General features: G+C 28.1%; 1 protein-coding gene across 1 annotated transcript; it reads left to right on the top strand.

Moving 5' to 3' along the window:
* Positions 1–19,028: 19,028 nt before the first annotated feature.
* Positions 19,029–22,141, top strand: LOC149511717 ((+)-delta-cadinene synthase isozyme A-like). Its single transcript, XM_089754219.1, has 7 exons — positions 19,029–19,235; positions 19,635–19,899; positions 20,072–20,441; positions 20,601–20,819; positions 20,932–21,070; positions 21,340–21,588; positions 21,793–22,141. The coding sequence occupies exons 1-7, from the start codon at positions 19,107–19,109 to the stop codon at positions 22,084–22,086; spliced, it is 1,665 nt and encodes a 554-aa protein (XP_089610345.1). The 5' UTR covers positions 19,029–19,106; the 3' UTR covers positions 22,087–22,141.
* Positions 22,142–23,961: the final 1,820 nt, after the last annotated feature.

The raw sequence follows: 23,961 nt of genomic DNA, 5'->3' as shown, positions 1-23,961 counted from the left end.
CAGCTTGCTCCCTAGGAACAATTTCTTTTTTAGTTCATAAGAAATTTATTGGATTTTAAAGTATTTTTAAGACTTCATAATTCCAATAAATTGTAATTAATTAGCTGTTATAATGAAGTTCTTAATAAAGTAAATAAAATTATTAGTTAACAAATTCTTAACATATTGATTAGTATCCTTCCTTAAGAAGAATAAATTAAAATTCAGAAATTGAATCATCTTCCTTCTTGATTTTTCTCGTTTGTATAAAACACAGAGTGATTAATTATATTATTAATAACTTTTGATCGGTTAATAGATATATTAAGAATTATGAAGAGAAAATATTGAAAAATGTCAATTTGATGTATCAAACACTAATTTAACTTGATAGTAAGTACATGTGTTCTTTATTCAAAGAATTAAATTCAAAATTTTTTCCCTTATAATAATAATAATAATAATAATAATAATAATAATACGAATTTCCCTTTAATAAAAGTGTATTTGTTATGACTGATTTTGTAAAACCAATAAAACCAATTTTAAGTCGTCACTCACCATGCACTTATTTTCCATTAGACTTTAGAGTGATTAAATCTGGTAAACACACTTATTTTGGAACTGCTAGGGATCAAAGTTGGCCTACTAGACGAATGGTTGGTGGCACCAAAAATAATATTATTCTCCTTCGTTCCTTGATTAAAATAAGGATGAATTTATTACTGCATGAATGGTGCAATGAAGACTGATTTTCTTCTTGGCTAAACTCTTGTAACTGCTCTTTCTTTTTGCCTAAATAAAGTTTTGGACTTAGGCCTAGCTAGAATAATCATTTTGAGGCCCATGGGGTACCAAATGTTGAAATTTGAATGGATTACTATTATTTTATATATCTGTCGCGAAGTTTTTTTTTTTTTTAATTTTACAAATGACATGTTATTATCAAATGTTTATTTAATAATTAAATAATTATTTTTTAAAATAGTATTTCTTAAATAATCACTCATCAATGTTGACCAAAATTCGTTCATAAAATTGATTTTTTTTTAAAAAAATATATCTTAAATGAATACCAATCAATCTTGATTTAAACTTGTTCCTAAAATTCAAAAATTCTATTAACAATGTATTAATTGGACAATAAGCTAGATTAGTTACCCTATTCCTTCGGAAATTGAACTTGCACGGAATAACTATTCTCACCAACCAAACATTTTATTAAAATTGAGTAGCGTGAATGTTAGATCTCCTACTTCTTTTCGTCTCTTTCTTTTAGTCTCCAACTATTTTTACTTCACTTTTTTTTTTTTTTTGAAAAACAATTTCTTTTCTTTTTATCCAACTATTCCAATTTTTGAATATTTGAATTGATCAAATTGATCGATTTTTGACTAGTCTCGAATTAGTTGTAACATTCGAATTTTGAGTCAAATTTGCTCCAATTAGTCAAATTTCTTGATTGTTTGGTAAAGTCAAGTTACGGAAAAATGGATAAAGGAGGAGCGAGACGAAAAAAAAGGGGAATGTGAAGAAAATGGAAAATAACCAGCTTTACGTAATATAACTCGTTTATTTATTGGAAAAACACACCCTGTTTGACAAGTTACTTGGCCATCAAGTTTGCCTTTCTTTTTGGCCTAATTCAGTCATTCTTGAGACATTGAATGAAGATTTGATAGAAGAATTAATTTTCACGACTTGGAAACAGAATATCCGCTGCCAAATTTTCTTCAATGTCGTGCATATAGTATATATATATAAAAAATTACGCAGCCAAAAATTCCGAATAATTTTTTGACAACGTTATCTTTATTTTATTTTGAGGATAATTTTATAAAAAAAAATAGCTATACACTTTTAGGAAAATTATCCAATATTCAACAAGCGTGATTAAAATATTATTGTGTCTTATTATGATATAATATATTTATCAAAATTTAAAATAAATAAATAAATATACGATAAAATTTTAAATTACGATTTTTAGTGTTTAAAATCTCCATCGGCGATATAAAAAAAAGTAGCCATTCACTTTCACTCTAAATTAAATTATCTTTTGCTTTCTGATTATTCTGTCTAACTCCAGTTTACATGCCTCGAGGATGGGTTAAAAAAATTCCGGGCTTTGAAAATATGAATTTCCTGCATTGACCAAATACAAAGAGACAGAGAGAGAGAGAGATGACGGTCACAATCCAAAATTGACTGTGTTAATTGATCTTCTGCAGCGGTCGTCATCCAATTAGAAATTAGAAGCTGCCTTCTTTTGAATGGTCTGTGTAAGACAAATTAAGGATGCACGTGTTTGAATCTTTTGAAAAAATTTGTGTGGAAATTCAATATAGGTCCAGATAAGTTAATTAACCACTACATGCCTTCACTTGTTTGTCCTGTTGATGATAGGAATGACTTTTCCACACATGATAGTCTCAGTCTGGGAGAGTCTGCCCCCGATATTTAGGTGTCAATCTCTCATAATTTTCATTTGTTAAATTTCAAAATTGTCAAGAATTTTTATAGTTTTAGGTGGCTGCAATGTGATCAATGTGCCTGATCTTCATTTTCCTTTTATTTTTTCTCCAAATCCCCATTTTCCTCTTATTAATCGAGAACAAAAATAAAATCGTTCTAAGAGATTATCACCCAAAGATCAAGATACCTATGAATTGTTAGATCAATAAAATTGGAATCAGCTCCAATACTGAAAATTTCAAGTTCAAATTTCACTTTTAACTCATAAAACGAATTAAAAAAAATCATACCCTAAATTAAATTTGAGATTCAAATGCTTAAATTTTGATTTAATTTTTTAAAAATCCTAAACAAGGATTCTTCTTATTGTATAGTTCAATATCATATGAACTAACAAAAATAAACACATCATTCAAATCATCTCAATGAAAGTGATAAAATTATATTAGTTGATTATTTAATGATGTAATAGTTGATTATACGACTGTAATATTTGATTATGAGTGAATGTACTATTTCATTATAAATATAACTTAAAAAAAAAAAAAAGATTGCCGTTAAGCTACAACATCCTCCTCAGTCGTCAACACGTTCGTTTATTTATTTAAATTTTGTACTCATTTTCATTTGATAAGATTTTTATTTACGTAGTCATCTGTAGGATTTTACTAAGTATTAATGGTGCCAATCTCAACCTGCTACTTTGAATTGAAGGCCAACATTTGAACAAAATAATGACTATGATTTTGAAAAAGAATATGTAAATTTTTGTTGGCATTTGTTTATTTGTTTGGTTGACAATAAATAAATTACCTGTTGAATCTATAGAAAAAGATGATCTTGGAAAATTCTAGCATACGTGGTGAAGTTACGTTTCCAAGATATTTGTTGTTTTTAATTATACTCTTTCTTTGGTACAATTAATTAATTATGCCTACTAAACAAGTTTAATGTCTTAATATGCGATTATTTTTACATGTGATTATTATTAACAATATATGCTCATAATATTGTAGTTAATTAAATTCTATCCTTTTCTATTTTCATAATTATTGGAACATTACTAAATCTAAGATATTTCGTCAGTTAAAACTTGTTTCTTTGACTAGTAATTATACATTTTATTTGTTTAGAAATACACATGCATCCATGTATGTATAAAATACACATCATATATATATATATATATACATATAAACATTGGTTTTGACTGAAGGTAGTTTAGAAAAAAACATTAATTTTGAATTATTATTTAAAATTAATACATTGGCATTAAATTTTAATATTTTTATTGTTTTAGAAGTGAATTTGAATAGTTGATTTTTTTATTTGAAATTATTTGAATATAAATTCTAATTATTGAAATTAAAAGTCTTAACAATTTATTAATGGATCTTACAATTGTTGATAAATATGATTTGGGTGTATCAATTTAAATACATTTTAAAAATATTAATCATATATCATAAACAATATTATATTACAAGATATATGATTATCTGATCAAGTTTATTTTCATGAATACTTAAATGGATAGTCTATTTATTTGACATGTAGGATAATTTTTATTTTTATGATATTGATCAATTAAATTAAATAAATGTATTTAAAATAATTATTAATTATCTAAATCTTTATTATATTTTAAATTAAGTGTTGATCTAATTTTATAATTTACAAATTAAAAAATCTGAAAAGATAAATATTTTAAATTAGAAAAAAAAATTCAAATTCAAGATTAAATCACCAAATAAATATTTCAAACTTAATCTTTTTATTTTTTTTAATCTTCTTTAAAATTTAAAATCATAAGATTACTTATTATTTTTTAAAATTTAAAATATATTTATCAATTTAAATTAAATAAAATTTATTTTAAAATTCACTCTTTTTAAAATTTAAAAATATAATAAAAATTTTATGCATAGTAAGAGATAAAAAAATTTGAAATCATAAGATTACTTATTATTTTTTAAAATTTAAAATATATTTATCAATTTAAATTAAATAAAATTTATTTTAAAATTCACTCTTTTTAAATTTTAAAAATATAATAAAAATTTTATGCATAGTAAGAGATAAAAAAATTAGTTATTTAATAATTAAGTAAACTTGACAATTATATAAATTTATTTGTGAAATTAAAAGTTTTGCAAATTAATATAAAATAATAACTTACTAGTTTTTTTTTTTTTTTGCTTAATTTGGAGCCGGCGTTGGGCAAAAAAGTGTGCGATTGGTGTCCCAATTTCAAAAAAGTACTGTAACTATGAATAAAAAAGTCACATCAGAATTTGCCATTTGGCCACTAGAAGGACTTTTGATGACTTTAAAATGAGCTAGAAAATTAGATATTTCCACTTCAAGGGGCCTACCAATGGGTGACATTTCTCCATTTATATTCTTATTTTTGACTTAAAACGACAAATCGAATACTTCTTAGCTTAATTAATATGGATTAGATCTGACGATTATATTATATCAAAAATATAAAATTGATATAATTTAAAATTTTAATAAAAAATAGAATGACGAAATTGACATTATATATATTTTATAATTCTCTTATTCAAATAAAATTCTTCCTTCTAAAAAAGTTTGAAAACTTATATATATATATATATATATATATATATCAATGAGTACTCAAGTTAAGGTGAAAATGGTGGTCTTTTCTAGTTTTCAATTGTATTTTGTCTCTGCTTTGTTGGTTTTTGGTTTTGTAATTGGTTTTGTATTTTCTATCCTTGACAAATCTATGTGGACAAATAGTAATTTGCATAGTCCAGCCACGTGATACGACCATAGAGTAAATAGTTTTTTTTTTTATTATTATTATTTTTAAGAAGTTAGCGTACAAACATTTTGTACTTCCTCTCTTAATAGTTTGATAGGAATAGTTACTCAAATTCATTCTAACTTCACTCTAAAACAAAATTATAAGTTGTTTCTCTTCAGTGTACCACTTCAATCTCACATTAAAAAGTTTTTAAAATGTATTATAATATATAAATAAAAATTTAAAACATATTTGAAAAGTATATTTTGTGAAACAAAATTGTGAGTTTTTTTATTATAACGAACAATACTTTACAAATTAAGTGTGAATTTTTACGAATGATATTAAAGTGATCATTAATCCAACAAAAATTAAGTGTTATATCGTGAAAGTTAATTTTAAAATCTCAAGAGAATTAAGTACTACATAATGGAAGCCATTTCTAGAATCCTAAAATCTGATATTATCTGGTTCTGTAATTCTGTAAGTATTTTGTGTTAAGTTTGACAGAAACATCAAACTTTATAGAATGAGGGATATCAAGCCCAATACAAATACACAAAAAGCTAGGATCATACTATATATTGAGATTTTAAAGATGGGTCCCTAGGTGTAACACTTAATTCTTATTCAATTAATGATCATTTTGATACTATTGTAGAGACTCGCACTAATCTACGAGACATTATTTGTTTTGATTTAAATATTTCATTATTTTATCTCATAAAAAGTACATCTCAAGTATAAGTTTAAATATGTACTTATGTATAATTGCTAATCCTCATAATATCACTATAAGGGATTCGGATTTTACAAACGCTCCAAAAAATATTATGCAAGTTCGGAAAGATAGATAACTATTTTTATAATAGAACCTAAAATTTAACTCATTTGCTTATACAACTATTTTTAAAAATTGATATTCAATAAGTCCGAAGTTTGAATTTTAGTATTTATAACCCTCCTGTTATTCTAGATTATGGTATCTTATGTATGAAAAATTTAATTTTATAATATGAAAGGATGTGGGATAAATACTAAAATATTTAATTTTAAACAAATTAAAACTAGTTTCCATGATTTTCTATTCATTTTCTTTTGTCTTTGGAGACTACGGGATCTAGCAGGTTAGTTGGCATGTTATTGTCTTTCTTAGTTTATTTTAGTTGGGTGGTCGGGAATATTATGTTTTTTCATATTGCTTAATTGAATTTTAATCAAAGTTGTTAATTTTGCATTGAAAAACGTTTTAATTTTTTTTTTAAATATGGTATATGTCAGTACTAATTGTTTCAAAATATTATTTTAAATTTTTTGATTTAATATAAATATATTTATAAATATATATGAACTTGTATATTATAATCCTATTAATAATTTACAAAATGAATATGCAATATCTTTAAATATCAAATAAATAAATTTAAAAATATAAGAAATATTATTATAATTTTTTATAATATTTTTAAATACTTAATCTGATCCTATATGATATTTAAATAAGTACTTTTTTCATACAAATATTAAGAAAAAAACAAAAAAATGAAAAAAATTAACCTTGATTTTATTATTGTTAAATTTTAAAAGGGAAGTACAATTACTTCCTTGAAAGAGATTGAAATATTTATAAGTTTTGGTTTGAAAAAATAAAGTATAAAATAAAAATAAATAAATTAGAATAAAAAATTAGAAAAACTTAATTTTTAAGTGTTATTTTATCAATTAATTTTATTTTTATTAATTTATAAATAGTCAAACAACAAAAGATAAATTAAAAATTATAAAATATATTTCATATTTACGTTCCGCCAAAATAAGTCAATCTATTAAAATTTATCAAAACCAACTGAAATTAACTAAAACAATCGATATTATCTAGTATCAAATTTAATAAAAAAAATTATACTTAGGTGTACTGTATTTTAATATAACTAAAATGTATTGATCAATATGGTTGATATCAATGCAAAAGTAATAATTTTAATTTTAATTAACTTTTATTTTTTGGTGTGAGAAAAAATTTTGAATTCAAATTTTTTAATAACAAAAAATTTAAAACTTAATTATCATTAATTTAAATGCTTAAATATTTTATTTTATACTTCTAATTTATATTTAGTTTACAAAATTGTTTGATGGTTTTTAACGATAAAATAACATTTTTTATAAAGAAAGATAAAATTAAAGAAAAATAATTTATAATTATTAAAAATTAAATTCCGAATTTACTTGAATTCAGTTAAATGAATAAACCATTGAAGCTAAACTTTAGATTCACGAAAAAGTAACATTGGGCATATACAAATGCCACTTCAGTTCATTAATAGCAAATCATTTGTCTCTCTTATAATAAAAAATAAAATTAGCTTTGAATGTTTGATGGAACACTTCCATTCAAAAAGTATATATGATTTTACCAATAAAGTACAGTCAGAGGACTTCTTAAGATGCTATTACTATAAAATATATGTAAAACAAAGCATGACAAAATCAAAGATGAAATTTAATAAAATTGATCACTGCAAGCCAAAGACGAAAACGACAAACCAGCAATCTTTGCCAGCAATATAATATATTGTATTATATTATAATATAATATAATATAAATTCTTAATCACGACGGCCAGATCAGTGCACTGAATCTTGAACAACATCCGACACGAAATCCTTGGGAAAAATCGTGGTTGGCGGATTTAGCTTTTGAACATGAAAAGTAGAGCAGTTCCTTTCTTCTTTTTTCCCTCCAATCGTGGGAAAAACGTTTCCACACTTTTTTAAGTTTGGTTATCTATTGCAAAACAATCTTGGAAATTTTTGCATGAGAGAAGAACTTGTCTTGCCATGGGTAAATTTTTCAAAAATTTTAGTGGTTTTGAAGTTTGAAATGGTAATTTTAAATTAATATAGCAATGATGCTGATTATGGCAAATCCAAGATATGAATTGGGCAATATCTGTTAGGAATAATGACTCAAATCTTATAAGAAATTTATTTGTGATTTGTTAAAAATTTGTTTGGGATTTGTCAGATATTGCTTGATGGACAAGAAGACTTGTAAAAAAAGAATTTCAAGAGAAAGAGAATTCTTAATATGTAAGTTTGACTTACAAGAGAAGAATTCTAAAAGGAAAAAGATTCTTAATAGGCAAGTTTGTATGGTTATAAATAGGTGAAGTCTCTACAGGGTTAGGTATGAGAAAAAGATGTAAGAGAGTTGTATGGTTATAAATAGGTGAAGTCTCTACAGGGTTAGGTATGAGAAAAAGATGTAAGAGAGTTGTAGGATTTTGTGGAATAGACACCCCATAGGAGTATTGGAGCTCTACGTCTTATGGGTGTGTATGTTTGTTTGTGAGTGGACTAGAGGAGATTGAGAGGGTCCACATAGGTATGATGTATGAGAGCATATGTGTATGTGTTTGGTTATGTTGAAAGAGTGCACAAGGGTTTGGATTTGTGTTTGTTTGGATTGAAAATACTCTATAGGACTAGAGGAGATTGAGAGTGTCTTATGAGTATTGATTGTTGAGTGAGGTTGATGATTTGATGTAAGTTTGTAATTCTCTACAACTAGTGGATCTTGTTTCTCATCCGTGGATGTAGGTCAGTTGGACCGAACCACGTTAAATTATTGTCTCTTGTATGTTTGATTTATTGTTTGATTTTGCTTTCGCTGGTGTGATTGGATTGGAGGCTTTTAGCCCAACAAATGGTATCAGAGCTGTGGTGTTCCCCAACAAGTGGTATCAGAGCTGAAGGTTCGAAACGTGAGAAGAGTTGAAGATTCAAGATGTGGGAAGAGCCGATGGTTCGAGACATGAAAAGAGTTGACAGTTCGAGATATGAGAAGAGCTTGGTTTAAGACATGAGAAGAAGCAAGTCCAGAAGAGCTCGATTCGAGAGAAAAGTTTGAGTTTAAGTTTTGAAAATTGAGGATTAATTTGTATGAAGCGTGAAGACACAAGAGAAGAGAAGATGATTGTGAGACTTCCATTGTAGGTGGAGCCAAGCATGTCTAGCATGAAGACAGATGATTGATGGAATTTGAGTCAAGGTGAAGATTGTTAGGAATAATGACTCAAATCCAATAAGAGATTTATTTGTGATTTTTAGAGATTTGTTTGGGATTTGTCAGATATTGCTTGATGGACAAGAAGACTTGCAAAAGAAGAATTTCAAGAGAAAGAGAATTCTTAATATGTAAGTTTGACTTACAAGAGAAGAATTCTAAAAGGAAAATGATTCTTAATAGGCAAGTTTGTATGGTTATAAATAGGTGAAGTCTCTACAGGGTTAGGTATGAGAAAAAGATGTAAGAGAGTTGTAGGGTTTTGTGGGATAGACACCTCATAGGAGTATTGGAGCTTTACGTTTTATGGGTGTGTATGTTTGTTTGTGAGTGGACTATAGGAGATTGAGAGGGTCCACATAGGTATGATGTATGAGAGCATATGGGTATGTGTTTGGTTATGTTGAAAGAGTGCACAAGGGTTTGGATTTGTGTTTGTTTGGATTAAAAATACTCTATAGGACTAGAGGAGATTGAAAGTGTCTTATGAGTATTGATTGTTGAGTGAGGTTGATGATTTGATGTAAGTTTGTAATTCTCTACAACTAGTGGATCTTATTTTTCATCCGTGGATGTAGGTCAGTTGGACCGAACCACGTTAAATTATTGTCTCTTGTATGTTTGATTTATTGTTTGATTTTGCTTTCGCTGGTGTGATTGGATTGGAGGCTTTGGGCCCAACAAATGGTATCAAAGTTGTGGTGTTCCCCAAAAACAACTGTATCGTTTGTTGGTAGCATGTTTCATTTTTAATTTCAATCATGGACAACGTTAAATATAAAACCATAAATAAAAAATGAACTCAAAGTTAAATAATTTATGGTTGTATACTCCTTTCGTTTAAAAATGTATGTTTCTCTTTAATTTTTTTGAAGTTTTAAAATTAAATGGTTTTAATGTATTTAATATTAACTTTAATTTTTTTATAAAATTAATATTTTATGATTTAATATAAAAAAAATAAACAAAATTATGAAAAATAATTTTGAAATAAAAAATACAAGTTTTAAATCCTCAATAAAGAAAAAAAAAAGTGATTTGAATCATCAAAAAAATATCGTCGAAGAAAAATGGGATGGATGGTTCTCTTTTAATGCTCTAAGTTAGTCAAGTATTAAGGGTTTTTGTGAGAAAAAAAGGGAAGCTATTAAGAATATTGAAGAAGATTAAGGGAGATGGGTTGTTAGTTCTTACCATATATGAATTTAATTTTTACCTTATATATGAGAAAAAAGATAATGATATAATTAGGACAATTGATAATTGACGATAAATTCATATAAAAATCAAGAAAAAGTCACATGATGAAGAGTCATGGTGGGTTACATTTAATAATCTCAAGTATGAGCTATAGTTAAAGATTCTAGGCAAGTTAAAGGCAATCAACCTTTATGAAGTGATGTCATGATGGGATATTAATGTAGGTAACTAGAAAAATACCTTCTTGGCAAGGGCTAGTCCATTTTGTAATAGAGAATTTGGATGTCAACTTTTTTTAGTGGTGTGGACATCAAATTTGTTCGATCACACAAAAATAATAAATAAAATAATAATATCATTATTAAATAAATTAAACAAAAATATAAAATATAAAATATAAAAAAAGAGATGTAGTGGTGTCGGGGAAGGCACCATTACCATCATACCCTACCACCCATCCCCTCTTACCCTATTATCCACACCTTATCCACTACTCTCACTGTCAAATAAGACAGAAACAAATAAAGGCAGCATGAGGCTCGTGCTTGCACCCTATGCCGAGCCTTATGCCATTCATTACTGGAGCTCTATAAATAGAGCTCCTGACCGAACAAGAAAAAAAAAAAAGGGGAAACAAGAAAAAGGAAGGGAACTCTACAAAAAAAAAAAAACAACATAGTCCTCGCCGTTTGACAAGGAACCCCAGCGCTTAGAGCCTTTTTGCAATAAAACAAGCAAGCAATCAGTGCGGGTTTTAAAAAAAAAAAAAGAAAAATAGAAAACTTAAAAAACTTTAAACCTCGATCTACGTCGATCAGAGCTTTTTCTCCCGAAAAAGACAATGGATCTGAACTCAGGAGGTCGTGAGGAGTATTTTAAAAAATTTTGATAATTTTTTGGTCACCGACGATCACTGGCAACGACCACTGTCGATGACCCGACAACTGCCGATGCGACGGTCCAGCGATCGGACGAAGAGAAAGCTATGGAGCTCTCCCCCTCTTTTTTTTTTAAATAGAAAAAGAATGAACAAAAAAAATTTCAATTATATATAGAGGCCTAAAGGCTAAAACGACGTCGTTTTGAACCCTAAGGATCTGTGCGTCAACTCGTGACCCAACTCGGGCTCCACGCACCTGACTCGCGACCCACTTCCTTCGTCAACCTCTGACCAATCCGACTAAACCAAAAATGAACCATCCAAACCGAACCGAACCGCTGAACCAACCAGGCTGGGTCCAGATCGAGCCGAACCTCACCCAAACCATTGGACTGAACTGTACATTGACCGGACCATTGACCGGTACGGTTCAGGTAAAAAGATTTTTTTTTGAATTTTTTTGAATTTTTTATATATTATTTTATTAAATTTTATATATTAAAATATTCATATTTGTTAGATTAAATGATTAAATTGTAATTAAAATTTTTATAATTTTGTTAATTTTTTTTAAAAAATAAATTTAAAAAAAAAATAATAATAATAATACAAAACTAATAAAAAATGTAAGAAAAAAATTTTTTTATCCGACGATAAGATTCAAAGGTATTCCGAGTAGTGATACTTATAAAATCTCTAAGTGAGAAGATTTTTTTAAGTACTACCAGCGTATTGGAGTATTTATAAAAAAAAATTCAATAAAATAAAAATTTCCTTTTTTTGTTATAAAATAATAACAATAAAATCAACTAATAAATTAAAAATGGGTAATAAAAATGAGAAAAAGGAAATTTTGTCTGATTATGAGATTCCAAAAGTATTCAGAGTAGAGATGCTTTAAGAAATCCTTAGGTGAGAAGATTGTTTCTTAAATATTATCAATGATTGGAATATTTATAGAAAATCTTCAAAACAATAAAAATTCCTTTGTTCTTCATTTCTTTTAAATAAGAATAATAATAAAAATTAATAAAATTTCTAAAAATAAAAAAAATGTGTGCATCATGTTATTATTTGCATTGCATGCATGATATAATTTTTACGAAAAGTAAATTTGGACCTCCGAGGATGAGATTCTTAAGTATTTCGAGAAGCAATGCCTAAGAAATCTTTAGGTGAGAAAGAGTTCTTCTAATATTACCAACGTACTGGAGTATTTTGAGAATTATTTCAATAAAAAAAGTTCTAATTTATTTTTCTCAAATAAAATTTGAATAATAAATTTTTTAAAATAAAACTAAACAAACCAATTTTCAAAAAAAAAATCAAGAAAATTATTTTTCAAACACCGAGAATGAGACTATTTTTAATCAAAATCAAAAGATAACACGTAGTTAAGTGGTACCATTTTTAAACGGGCGTCGTGGGGGTGCTAATCCTTCTCCACACGTAACTGACTCCTAACCCAGACTATTTCGCAGACCGTGAAATTATCTTTTTAATAAATTTTAATTAATTTTAAAATCTTATTAGAAGGACAAATTTTAATAGGTGACCAAAAAAGATTGGTGGCGACTCCATTTTTCGTTCTTTTATTTTCGTTTTCAAATTCGTCTGACGGATACAAAATTGTTACGACAGCTTGGTGATTCCATTGGGGACTGCCTTTTATTTTCGAGAGTCAGGCCAAAATTAACTACTTGTTATCCTCAAATTTTGATTTAAACAGTCTTAATCAATTTCTTAGATTTTTATTTTTCACTTTAAATAAAAAAGGTTAAAAAAATAAAACAAATTGAAAATAAAAAGTAAAAAAATTCACACACATTTCTTTTACTATGCCTCTTATGTTTTATTTTTCTGTATATCTATAAATTAGGATATATTTGCATACAATGGCACAATGCATCTTATGCATGAGCTCTATACTCGGGATCTATTCTTTATAGGAGGAAGTAAAGTACCTATGCCCTCGTGAGGTGATAACTTCTGCAATGGCAAGCGAAATACTTTTACTCGAATTGAACCATTTTCATTCGTAGCTTGTAATGGATGAGGATCGGGGTGCCTTACTAGTCCAACATGGACGACAGTGAGGAACAATTTGAGAACCTTTAGACATTGTCAATCTAAACCCAGCATATAATAAGCCTAGAAAACCAGCTTTATGTAGAGCCTCGTCCACTTTCTTGTAAGAAATACCTAAGAATAAAAGTTGTGTATAATACAAAACAAAACAAAACAAACAAAAAATCTCAAAACACTAAAAAAAAAACAAAACACTAAAAAACAAAAAAATATTTTTTTCTTAAACCACATCCTCACACTAACTTAATTTTATTTATTTATTTTTTTTGCATTAATCATATCATACAGTTCTGCATCGAGATATTTGCTCTAGGACATATTTCTCTCAAGAAGTTTTCATAGATCTCATAGAACTACAGATTTGCTCATCCTCAGTCAGTGTGCCATGTGAGCCGTATAATGAAGTACATGTTTGGTCGAAAGAAGCTCAATAAAAGAATGAAGATTGTTTGCCTACCGGTTATGTGTGTGAATTACCTAAGAAAGTGCACTTAGATCTCACACAGAATAATTTAAAAGAGTTAGCTACTGTTTGGGGTCAGTTAAGTGAAAAAAAAAAGAAAGCTTTTGTAAAAAGTATAGGCAGATTGCATCCCTCATTCCAGTAGTGATCGATAAACAGCTGATCAAGGCAGCTATACAGTTTTAGGATCCATTCTATAGATGGTTCACTTTTAATTAGGAAGATTTGGTGCAATCTATTGAAGAGTATTCAATTTTGCTTGGAATAAAACTACAATATCCAGATAAAGTATTTATCCGAAAGTCAAAATCAGGTTATCGTAAAAAGTTAGCCAAGCTTATGGGGGTTAAAGTAGAAACCATTGATTCCTTTGTGAAGCCTAAAGGTGAACCTCTCAGCATTCGTTGGGATTTTCTTCAAAACTTTATTCAGGGGCATTTAAATGATTATCAATGTATAGTTGTGTTTGCTCTAGCATTGTATGGCATGGTAATCTTTTTAAAAACTTTGAGTTACATTGAGATAACTGTGGTAGATTTTTTTTAAGCAAATTGAAACCCAAGCAATTAATCTTGTTGCAGTAGTCCTAGCTGAAACCATTAGGTCATTGAATTTCTGTCGACGAAATGCAAAAGGACGATTCATAGGATGTGCATCTTTATTATATGTATGGGTTAGAAGTCATTTCAAGTGTGGGACGAGTGCATTTTCGAAGTCATATCTATAAAATAAAGCACCAATTGAAGAGCTTTACAAAAGTTAATGGCCAACATTAAAGACTAAAGAAGAGTGGGTCTTTTTCTTACGAAAGCTTATCGGGAATAGAATTGAATGGATGGCACCTTGGATGCCTTGTGTGCCCTTGTTGTATCATGGAGGAAATGAGCCATGGATACCGTTATTAGGGCTATAGGGCGTTATAAGTTATGCTCCATTAATGGTGCTTAGGTAATTTGATGCAAAACAGTTTGTTCCTGCTACTCATGGCCTAGTCCAAGTAGAATTCATTTATGGGGAATCGAATCCATCAAAAACCTTAGAGCAGTTGATCCAAGCATGGAAGAGAACACGAAAAATGAGGTTAGGGCCTCTCATCGACGAAGTCACTTCTGATTACCAAATTTGGAAAACAAGACATCCTAGAGACATAGTACTCCTTCCTGATGATAGCTCATATCAATTGATTAATCTTTCAGAAGATGTGCAATTATCAAAAATTGAGTTTGTCAAGAAAGAATTAGAAGCTAAAAAAGAAAAAATAAGAAGAGAAAATTTGAGACTTCACAAGAAAGTAGGGCAATTGAAATATGAAGCAGAGATACAAGGAAGCAGATTAGAAAAAGTCATAAAGGAATGGGATGTGGCCAATAGTGATCTGAAAGATCTACACCAGGAAAATAAAAGGTTACGAGCTCAATTCAAAACTAAAAAAGTCACCAAGTTTTACTTTAGTCGACAACGTGAAATGGATGAACTCCGAAAGGGAATGAACCAATAGAAGGGCAAAGCTCAAGAAAAGCATATTAAAATATTCATATTTGTTAGATTAAATGATGATATTGTAATTAAAATTTTTATAATTTTGTTAATTTTTTTTAAAAAATAAACTTTAAAAACAAAGTAAAATAAAAATAAATTTAATAACACAAAACTAATAAAAAATGTAAGAAAAAAAAATTTTTATCCGACAATGAGATTCAAAGGTATTCCAAGTAGTGACAAAATCTCTAGGTGAGAAGATTTTTTTTTAAGTACTACCAGCGTATTGGAGTATTTATAAAAAAAATTTCAATAAAATAAAATTTTTTCTTTTTTTGTTATAAAATAATAACAATAAAATCAACTAATAAATAAAAAATGGGTAATAAAAAATGAGAAAAAAGGAAATTTTGTCTGATTATGGGATTCCAAAAGTATTTCGAGTAGAGATGCTTTAAGAAATCCCTAGATGAGAAGATTTTTTCTTAAATATTACCAGTGTATTTGAATATTTATAGAAAATCTTTAATACAGTAAAAATTCCTCTGTTCTTCAGTTCTTTTAAATAAGAATAATAATAAAAATTAATAAAATTTCTAAAAATAAAAGAAATAAAAATATGTGCATTATGTTATTATTTGCATTGCATGCATGATATAATTTTTACGAAAAGTAAATTCGAACCTCCGAGGATGAGATTCTTAGGTATTATGAGAAGCGATGCCTAAGAAATCTCTAGGTGAGAAAGAGTTTTTTTAATATTACCAACGTATTGGAGTATTTTGAGAATTATTTCAATAAAAAAGTTTTACTTTATTTTTCTCGAATAAAATTTGAATAATAAATTTTTTAAAATAAAACCAAACAAACAAATTTTAAAAAAAAATCAAGAAAATTATTTTTTCAAACACCGAGAATGAGACTATTTTTAATCAAAATCAAAGGATAACACGTAGTTAAGTGATATCGTTTTTAAACGTGCATCGTGGGGATGCTAATCCTTCCTTACGCGTAACTGACTCTCGAACCCAGGTTGTTTCATAGACCGTGAAATTATCTTTTTAATAAATTTTAATTACTTTTAAAATTTTATTAGAATGATAGATTTTAATAGGTAACCAATCGCACATAACCAAAAAAGATTGGTGGCGACTTCATTTTTCGTTTTTTTATTTTTGTTTTTAAATTTGTTGAGCGGATACAAAACCGTTACGACAAGTGATAATGTAGTAGTATATTAATTTGGTGAGTATAAAAATTGAACTTTTTAACCTAATAAGTAGGTATAACAAACTATATTTCAATTTGTGATTTCTTTTGTAGCAAAAAAAAAAAAAAAGTTCGTGACACTATAGTTTTGTTTGTGATTTAGTTTTAAAAGGAATAGAGAATAATGAATAGTGAGGTTGGACAATATGGCAGGAGACAAAAGGACAACATTTTCAACTTTCGATTATGGTCCACTTGCCAAATTTGGAATTAAAAAGGATACAGTTACGTGTCCATATTTATCTCTTTCGCAAGAACAAGAATATTAATGGAATAATATAAGCACTTGTCAGCATAGACGAATCCAAATAGAAAAATAAAGTGTCCATGAATATATTCAAAGACTAAAAGACAAAAAAATTATTTGAATGAAAATTTTTTCATGAATATTCCAATTTTTTTTTTGAGAATATCCTTTTTATCAATAAAATTGTTAAATTCATTGTAATTATATATATATATATATATTATAAGTCTACACAAAAAAAAATCTTAAATTCAACATTGATAATCAACTTAAAATTTTTATAATTCATCCCTAAAAGAAAAAGACTTATTTTAAAAGGATTTCATGGCTGATAACATAGTACTATATTAAATAAAAAATATTATTAAAATTAATTAAAAAGTAAATACAAACGTTAGTTAACATAAAATACTTAGATGAAATTCTTTAAGTGAAGTTTATTATATTTCTTATTAGAAACGATTAAAAAAATTTAAATAAATCAAGTGTGCAAAATTTAAAAAAATTTTAATAGATTTAAAATATATTTTTTTAGATGGATATTTTTAGTAAAAATGCTGATAAAATTTTTACCGTTAAATAAGTATCGATAAAATTAGAATTATAAACAATATTTTTTGAATAATTTTTTTATATATTATTGATTTTTACATTGAACTCTATCAATTTATTGGTTTAAATTTTTTTATTAAATCATTTTAGAAAAAAAAACTTCAAAAATTTCACTTAAAAATTTTTATGTAAATTTTGCTCCCTAGTCAGCATAGACAATCCAAACGAAAATGTAGGGTGTGCATAGATATTCTCAAAAATAAAAAATAAAAATTTGAAAGAAAATTTTTTTCATAAATATCTCAATTTTTTTTTGAGAATACCCTTTCTATCAATAAGATTGATAAATTCATTGTAATTATATATATATATATATATCTATATATATTTACACTATAAGTTAGCAAAAAATCTTATTCCGACATTGATAATCAACTTAAATTTTTTATAATTTATTCCTAAAATAAAAAGATTTCATGGCTGTTAACATATACAATATTAATTAATCAATCAATTAATTAAAGTGTGTTAGATCCCCATTGTTTCCATCTGACAACATTTTACATTGCCTCTTAGACAAATATTATTGCTGATGACAACTGCACTAATTCAAATCAGAAGTCTTGAATCTTTACTGAACCCAAAATTACATAATTTAGATAATTTTATGTTGGAATCTTGCATGCATTAACTATATCAAATCACAATCTTGCTGATGACAAGGAGAAGGCGTTATTACATTATTTTTTTTTATTTGTTAAAAGAGAGCATTAATTTCAATTTTTTTATATTTGATTATTAAAAATTAATTCTTAATTATTAAAATTAAAAATTCAGTATTTTATTAATAAATAATATAGCCCGTTAGTATTCGATTTCAATTTTTTAGACTTGAGAATATATAATTATACATGTGTATATATATATATATATATATATATATATGAGATTGTTAAGGTTTGATCCCTAATTATTAAAACTAAAAATTTCATATTTTATCAACAAAATACCTGACTGTACATTGGCATACATGTACACTTATTATTGAGTAAAATGTTCGAATTTTTTTAATATTTATATCAATATATGTTAGTATTTTAAATACTATATATATAAAGTGGTATTCCAGTTTTTTGTTATCTTCTATATCCAGTCTTAATGCTCAAATGCTTCAACACTTGCCACTGTTCTCTAAGAAATTTCAACAATTTGTACATCAACACGTGGTCACATAGACTGATAATCCATTGAAGACTTAAATTCTGTCAAAGTAAAAAAATATATATAAAAGAAAAAATTGTACCACATTTCTGACTGCTGCTTAATAATGTTTCGCAGGCATCAACTTTGAAGAATAGAGAAGAAACAAACAGAAGCATCACAAGGGCTTTTCTCTCTATTTGCATTCCCTCCTTCGTATGGACCCTACATCAATTCTTTTCATTGTTATAATTTCTTCAATTTAAATTGTCTTTTTTGACCTCAATGAGCATTGGTCTATAAATACATGCTGCAATTGGAGTCTTAGCCTTACACAAATCTGTGTTAACATAAGACTAGTAGCAAAGGCAGCAAACTAATCTTTGAATATTTGCTTCCAACACTACCAATTCCCATCAAGAGAAAATGGCTTCACAAGTTTCCCAAATTCCTGCTTCACCCCATAATGCCATTTCCTCCAATATGGAAAATCGTCCCAAAGCCGATTTTCACCCTGGCATTTGGGGAGATGTGTTCCTCAATTGTCCTCATAAGGTATATCAATACTATATATAAAACTTCATTTATTCTCACTCAAATGTGAAATTTTTGAGGTTTAATATGCAGTCAAACTCTTTTGTTCATTCCAATTCAAGTTTTATTCTTATTTCATCGACCACATTTATTTTCTTGAAATTGTTTTTTTTTTTTTTTGCTGTGTTTGATTTTTTTTTTTGTTATTTTGTGTGGTGTGGACGAATTTCTAAGACCAAAAGAGACACCTGGGCGATCTCTCAATATATAATAAACTTTTGCTATATTAGTTATTGTTTTTATAACATCAATTTTTGTTATTGAAAGAAAAAAAGAAGGAAAACATTTTAATGACATTTAATTATTATTTATTTAAATATATAGTCCTTTAATGAGAAGAAAATTTTCATCCTTGATCAGGATATTGATACTACAACTGAGTTACGATATGAAGAGTTGAAAGAAGAAGTAAGGAAGATGCTTTCGGCACCTATGGATAATTCCAACCAAAAGTTACCTCTAATCGATTCCGTCCAAAGGTTGGGTGTGGGTTACCATTTTGAGAAAGAGATTGAAGATGAATTAGAAAAAATATACCATGACACCAATGATGTTGAGAACGATCTCTATGCTACATCTCTTCGATTTCGATTACTTAGAGAGCATGGCTTTTATGTTTCATGCGGTAATTAACTCCTAATACATTTATTTTTTAAGATTATTGGACCGATTTGCTGTTTCTAAATTCCGCAAGAGATTAATAATATTGACACATAACAGCTGTGTAAATCATCTATATATATATATATATATTCCACGGAATTAATGTTTGATAATGACTTTGGGTGATTGACCAGAGGTATTCAACAAGTTCAAAGATGAAGGAAATTTCAAGCCATCTGTGACGAGTGATATGCGAGGATTGTTGGAACTTTACGAAGCTTCCTATTTTAGAGTGCATGGGGAAGATATACTTGATGAAGCAATTTCATTCACCACCACTCACCTAACTCTTGCAGCAGCAACTTTAGACTATCCTTTGTCAGAACAGGTTGCTCGTGCCCTAAAGCAGTCAATCCGAAGAGGCTTGCCAAGGGTAGAGGCCAGGCACTACATTTCCATATACCAAGATATTGAATCTCATAATAAGGCTCTGCTGGAGTTTGCAAAGATAGATTTCAATTTGTTACAACTTTTGCACAGGAAAGAGCTAAGTGAGATCTGTAGGTAAGTGTTTGAATTTTTTTCGCTTCATTTCTCTTGCAATTTTTTTTAAAAAATATTTGAGGCTCTGAGGACTTGAATTTTGACAGTTCGACATTTTTCTTACAAATAAAATCCTGAAAATTACATTAATTGTGATAATGGGGGTATGATGATTTTTAGGTGGTGGAAAGATTTAGACTTTACAAGAAAGCTTCCATTTGCAAGAGATAGAGTGGTTGAAGGTTATTTTTGGATTATGGGAGTATACTTTGAGCCCCAATACTCTCTTGGTAGAAAGATGTTGACAAAAGTAATAGCTATGGCATCTATCGTCGATGATACATATGATTCATACGCAACATATGATGAGCTCATTCCCTATACAGACGCAATTGAGAGGTTAGATTTGTTGAATGTAAATTAACATTCATTTTCCACTTCCAATTTTGAAGTATTTATATATGATCAATTAATCGAATATTAAATGTATAACCTTGAAATTGTGTTTCAGGTGGGATATTAAATGCATGGATCAGCTCCCAGATTACATGAAAATAAGCTATAAGGCTCTATTAGATGTTTATGAAGAAATGGAACAACAGTTGGCCGAATATGGGAGACAATACCGAGTCGAGTATGCAAGAAAGGCGGTATGCAACAGTACTGAACATCAATATCACCCAAAAAAAAATCAGCATATCAATGTCATTCAGTCGAAACATAATACCTGCGATCCTTTTCCTTGTCCTTGGGTTATGATTTCTTTTGTATAAAATAAAAATTACCGTATGATCATTCACATTTTTTGCTGAGCCAATATGATCGTTGACAAATTAATACCCAATTTGCTTTGATCATAAACATATAAATACGAAATTTCATTAATTATAGTTGTTGGATTTTGGTGCCCACATGCCAGATGATACGACTTGCTCAAGCTTACCTTCTGGAGGCCAAATGGACGCATCTAAACTACAAACCAACATTTGAGGAGTTTAGGGCTAATGCATTGCCAACCTCTGGCTATGCCATGCTTGCTATTACAGCTTTCGTGGGCATGGGAGATGTTATAACCCCAGAGACCTTTGAATGGGCAGCCAGTGACCCTAAGATAATCAAAGCTTCCACAATCATTTGCAGGTTCATGGATGATGTTGCTGAACACAAGGTATCCTATACACTATAAGTCTATAACCAAAACAAATTGCTCTCTAATTTGCAAAATTAATATCCTCCTACAAATTGTTAATAACGAATCAAATTATAATGTTATCCTTAATTGAAACAAATAAAAGGTTTAATCCTTACATGAGCAACAGCTCAAAAGTTTAGACCTAAAATGAACAATTAACCTATTTTTTTACGGCTGCAGTTCAACCACAGGAGAGAGGACGATTGCTCAGCCATTGAGTGTTACATGGAACAATACGGTGTATCAGCAGAAGAGGCATACGCTGAATTTAACAAGCATATCGAGAGTTCCTGGAAGGATATGAATCAAGAGTTCCTGAAACCATCCGAAATGCCAGTACCAGTTCTCAATCGTAGTCTCAACCTAGCAAGGGTGATGGATGTGCTTTACAGAGAGGGAGATGGTTACACACATGTGGGGAAAGCCGCTAAAGGTGGGATCACTTCATTGCTGATTGATCCAATCCCGCTTTGAATTACCTTTTTGGAGCTGATTCCTATGGAATAAAATAATAAAGTTTGAACCTAAAGGAAGAGTAATCGTTGATAACTTAATTTGTTTTCTTCTTTTATATGTAATAGAATGCCCAAATTGACACTCTTTGTACTCTGCCTCTTTTTAATATAATAAAATTGTTTGCCGCCTTTCTCGTTGTCCATGTTCTGTTCTTTGAATTTCTAGTTTCTACTGTTTTGACTTGGTCTCGTGCTATAAATTTATAAGATCCAAGCGTCCATCGAATTGTATATGGGATGCTGTGCAGCACAATTGAAACAGAAGTACCCTGCCACCCGTTACCCACCGTTATTTCTCTCCCTCCGAGTATAATAGATTGTTGCATTAATTCCAAGCTATGCTCAGAAAAGCAGCTAGTAGTGACTTGCCTTTAAACTTCTTTTTTGCCCACAGAATTCGAAGCTATATCTGCACCTTATTTTTTGCGAAGGAGGTTGTAACATATAAGTCGAGAAAATGATTATAAGTATTAAAATTTAAATTTTAAAATTATTAAATGTTATATATTAAAAATATTCATGATCCAATTAAGTTTAAATTTGAATATTGCATATTAAAAATAACTCATCACCTATTAAAAATTTTCATAAACCAACTAAATTAAACTATTTGCACCTTATCTATCAAAATGGAAGTTGAGATGTTTGATCTGACAAGTGCATTAATTTACACATCAAATCTTCTTTATTCGTCTAACTAAAATTTGTTGGGAGTATGCGAAAGCTATAGTAATATCACCAATGTATCATTTAAATTTTATCACCGAAAAAAATTATAGTCCAAATTGCCTTCGGTGACTTACTTGTTCCGAAAAGAAAAATAATACTTGTCCAATTATTTTTATTTCACATTCTTATAATTTTTTATATGATATATAATTTGTTTAGCCGAATAATAGATTTTAATCGAAATAATAGTCAAGATCTCATTTACATTCGAATCACGCCATGGACATTATCATATAATTATTAATTTAATTGTAATATATCATTATGAATTAATTGACTTATTTTATAAATATATATCATGTGAGAAAATACAAAAACTTAGGATAAATCCCTGAAGTAAATAGCATGACTCTTTTATAAAAAAAAAAAAAAAAAAACCGAAAAATGATTAAAATAATTATATATTAAATTTGACGATATATATTATAGCAAAAGAAACTTATTAATAGATGAAAATTAAAAAAAAAAAAAAAATCGGCGGCTTAGGTCTCCCTTAACAGCTAATGATACCAAGTGATTTCAATAGGTATAATTCACATACTAATGGAATCCACCCACTAACCTAGAAAAGAAAATGAAAATCCTTTATTTTCATGGAAATAGATTTAATGAGGTACACCCACTTGCTTCTTGGCGCAATTACATCCAGAGTCGTGCTAAATGTTCTATCAATTTTATTTTAATTTTTTTTTTTATAATTTTTAACTTAGCATATAATTATTACATAAATTTAAAGATGGAGTATACTGAACCATAAATAAATTAACTAATTCATAAATGATATATTATAATTAAACAAACAATTACATTCATTATCGTCTCATTATTTTTGTCTATTTTTTGTTTTTAGATATTATCATAACGGTTTTATATCTGTCTGACGAATTTGAAAACGAAATAAATAAATAAAAAATAACGGAGTCGCCACCAATCTTTTTTTAATTAAGTGTGATTGGTCACCTATTAAAATATATCATTTTAATAAAATTAATTAAAATTTATTAAAAGGATAATTTTAGGGTCTGCGTAACAATCTGAGTTTAGGAGTTAATGTGGGGAAGGATTAGCATCCCTACAACGCCCATTTAAAATGGTATCAATTAAT

This window comes from Durio zibethinus, chromosome 25 (assembly GCF_047325235.1).
Source record: "Durio zibethinus cultivar Kanyao isolate XHJ-2024 chromosome 25, ASM4732523v1, whole genome shotgun sequence".
In the NCBI taxonomy this organism is placed as follows: domain Eukaryota; kingdom Viridiplantae; phylum Streptophyta; class Magnoliopsida; order Malvales; family Malvaceae; genus Durio; species Durio zibethinus.
The sequence above is the reverse complement of the archived record's forward strand: the minus strand, read 5'-3'. Positions and strand labels throughout refer to the sequence as shown.

Excerpts from the sequence above, each read along its gene's own strand:
- LOC149511717 (XM_089754219.1), top strand. The coding sequence starts at position 19,107 with ATGGCTTCACAAGTTTCCCAAATTCCTGCTTCACCCCATAATGCCATT. Across the intron at positions 19,236-19,634 it reads TCCTCAATTGTCCTCATAAG|GATATTGATACTACAACTGA; the intron begins GTATATCAATAC and ends ATCCTTGATCAG. Across the intron at positions 20,442-20,600 it reads GAGCTAAGTGAGATCTGTAG|GTGGTGGAAAGATTTAGACT; the intron begins GTAAGTGTTTGA and ends GATGATTTTTAG.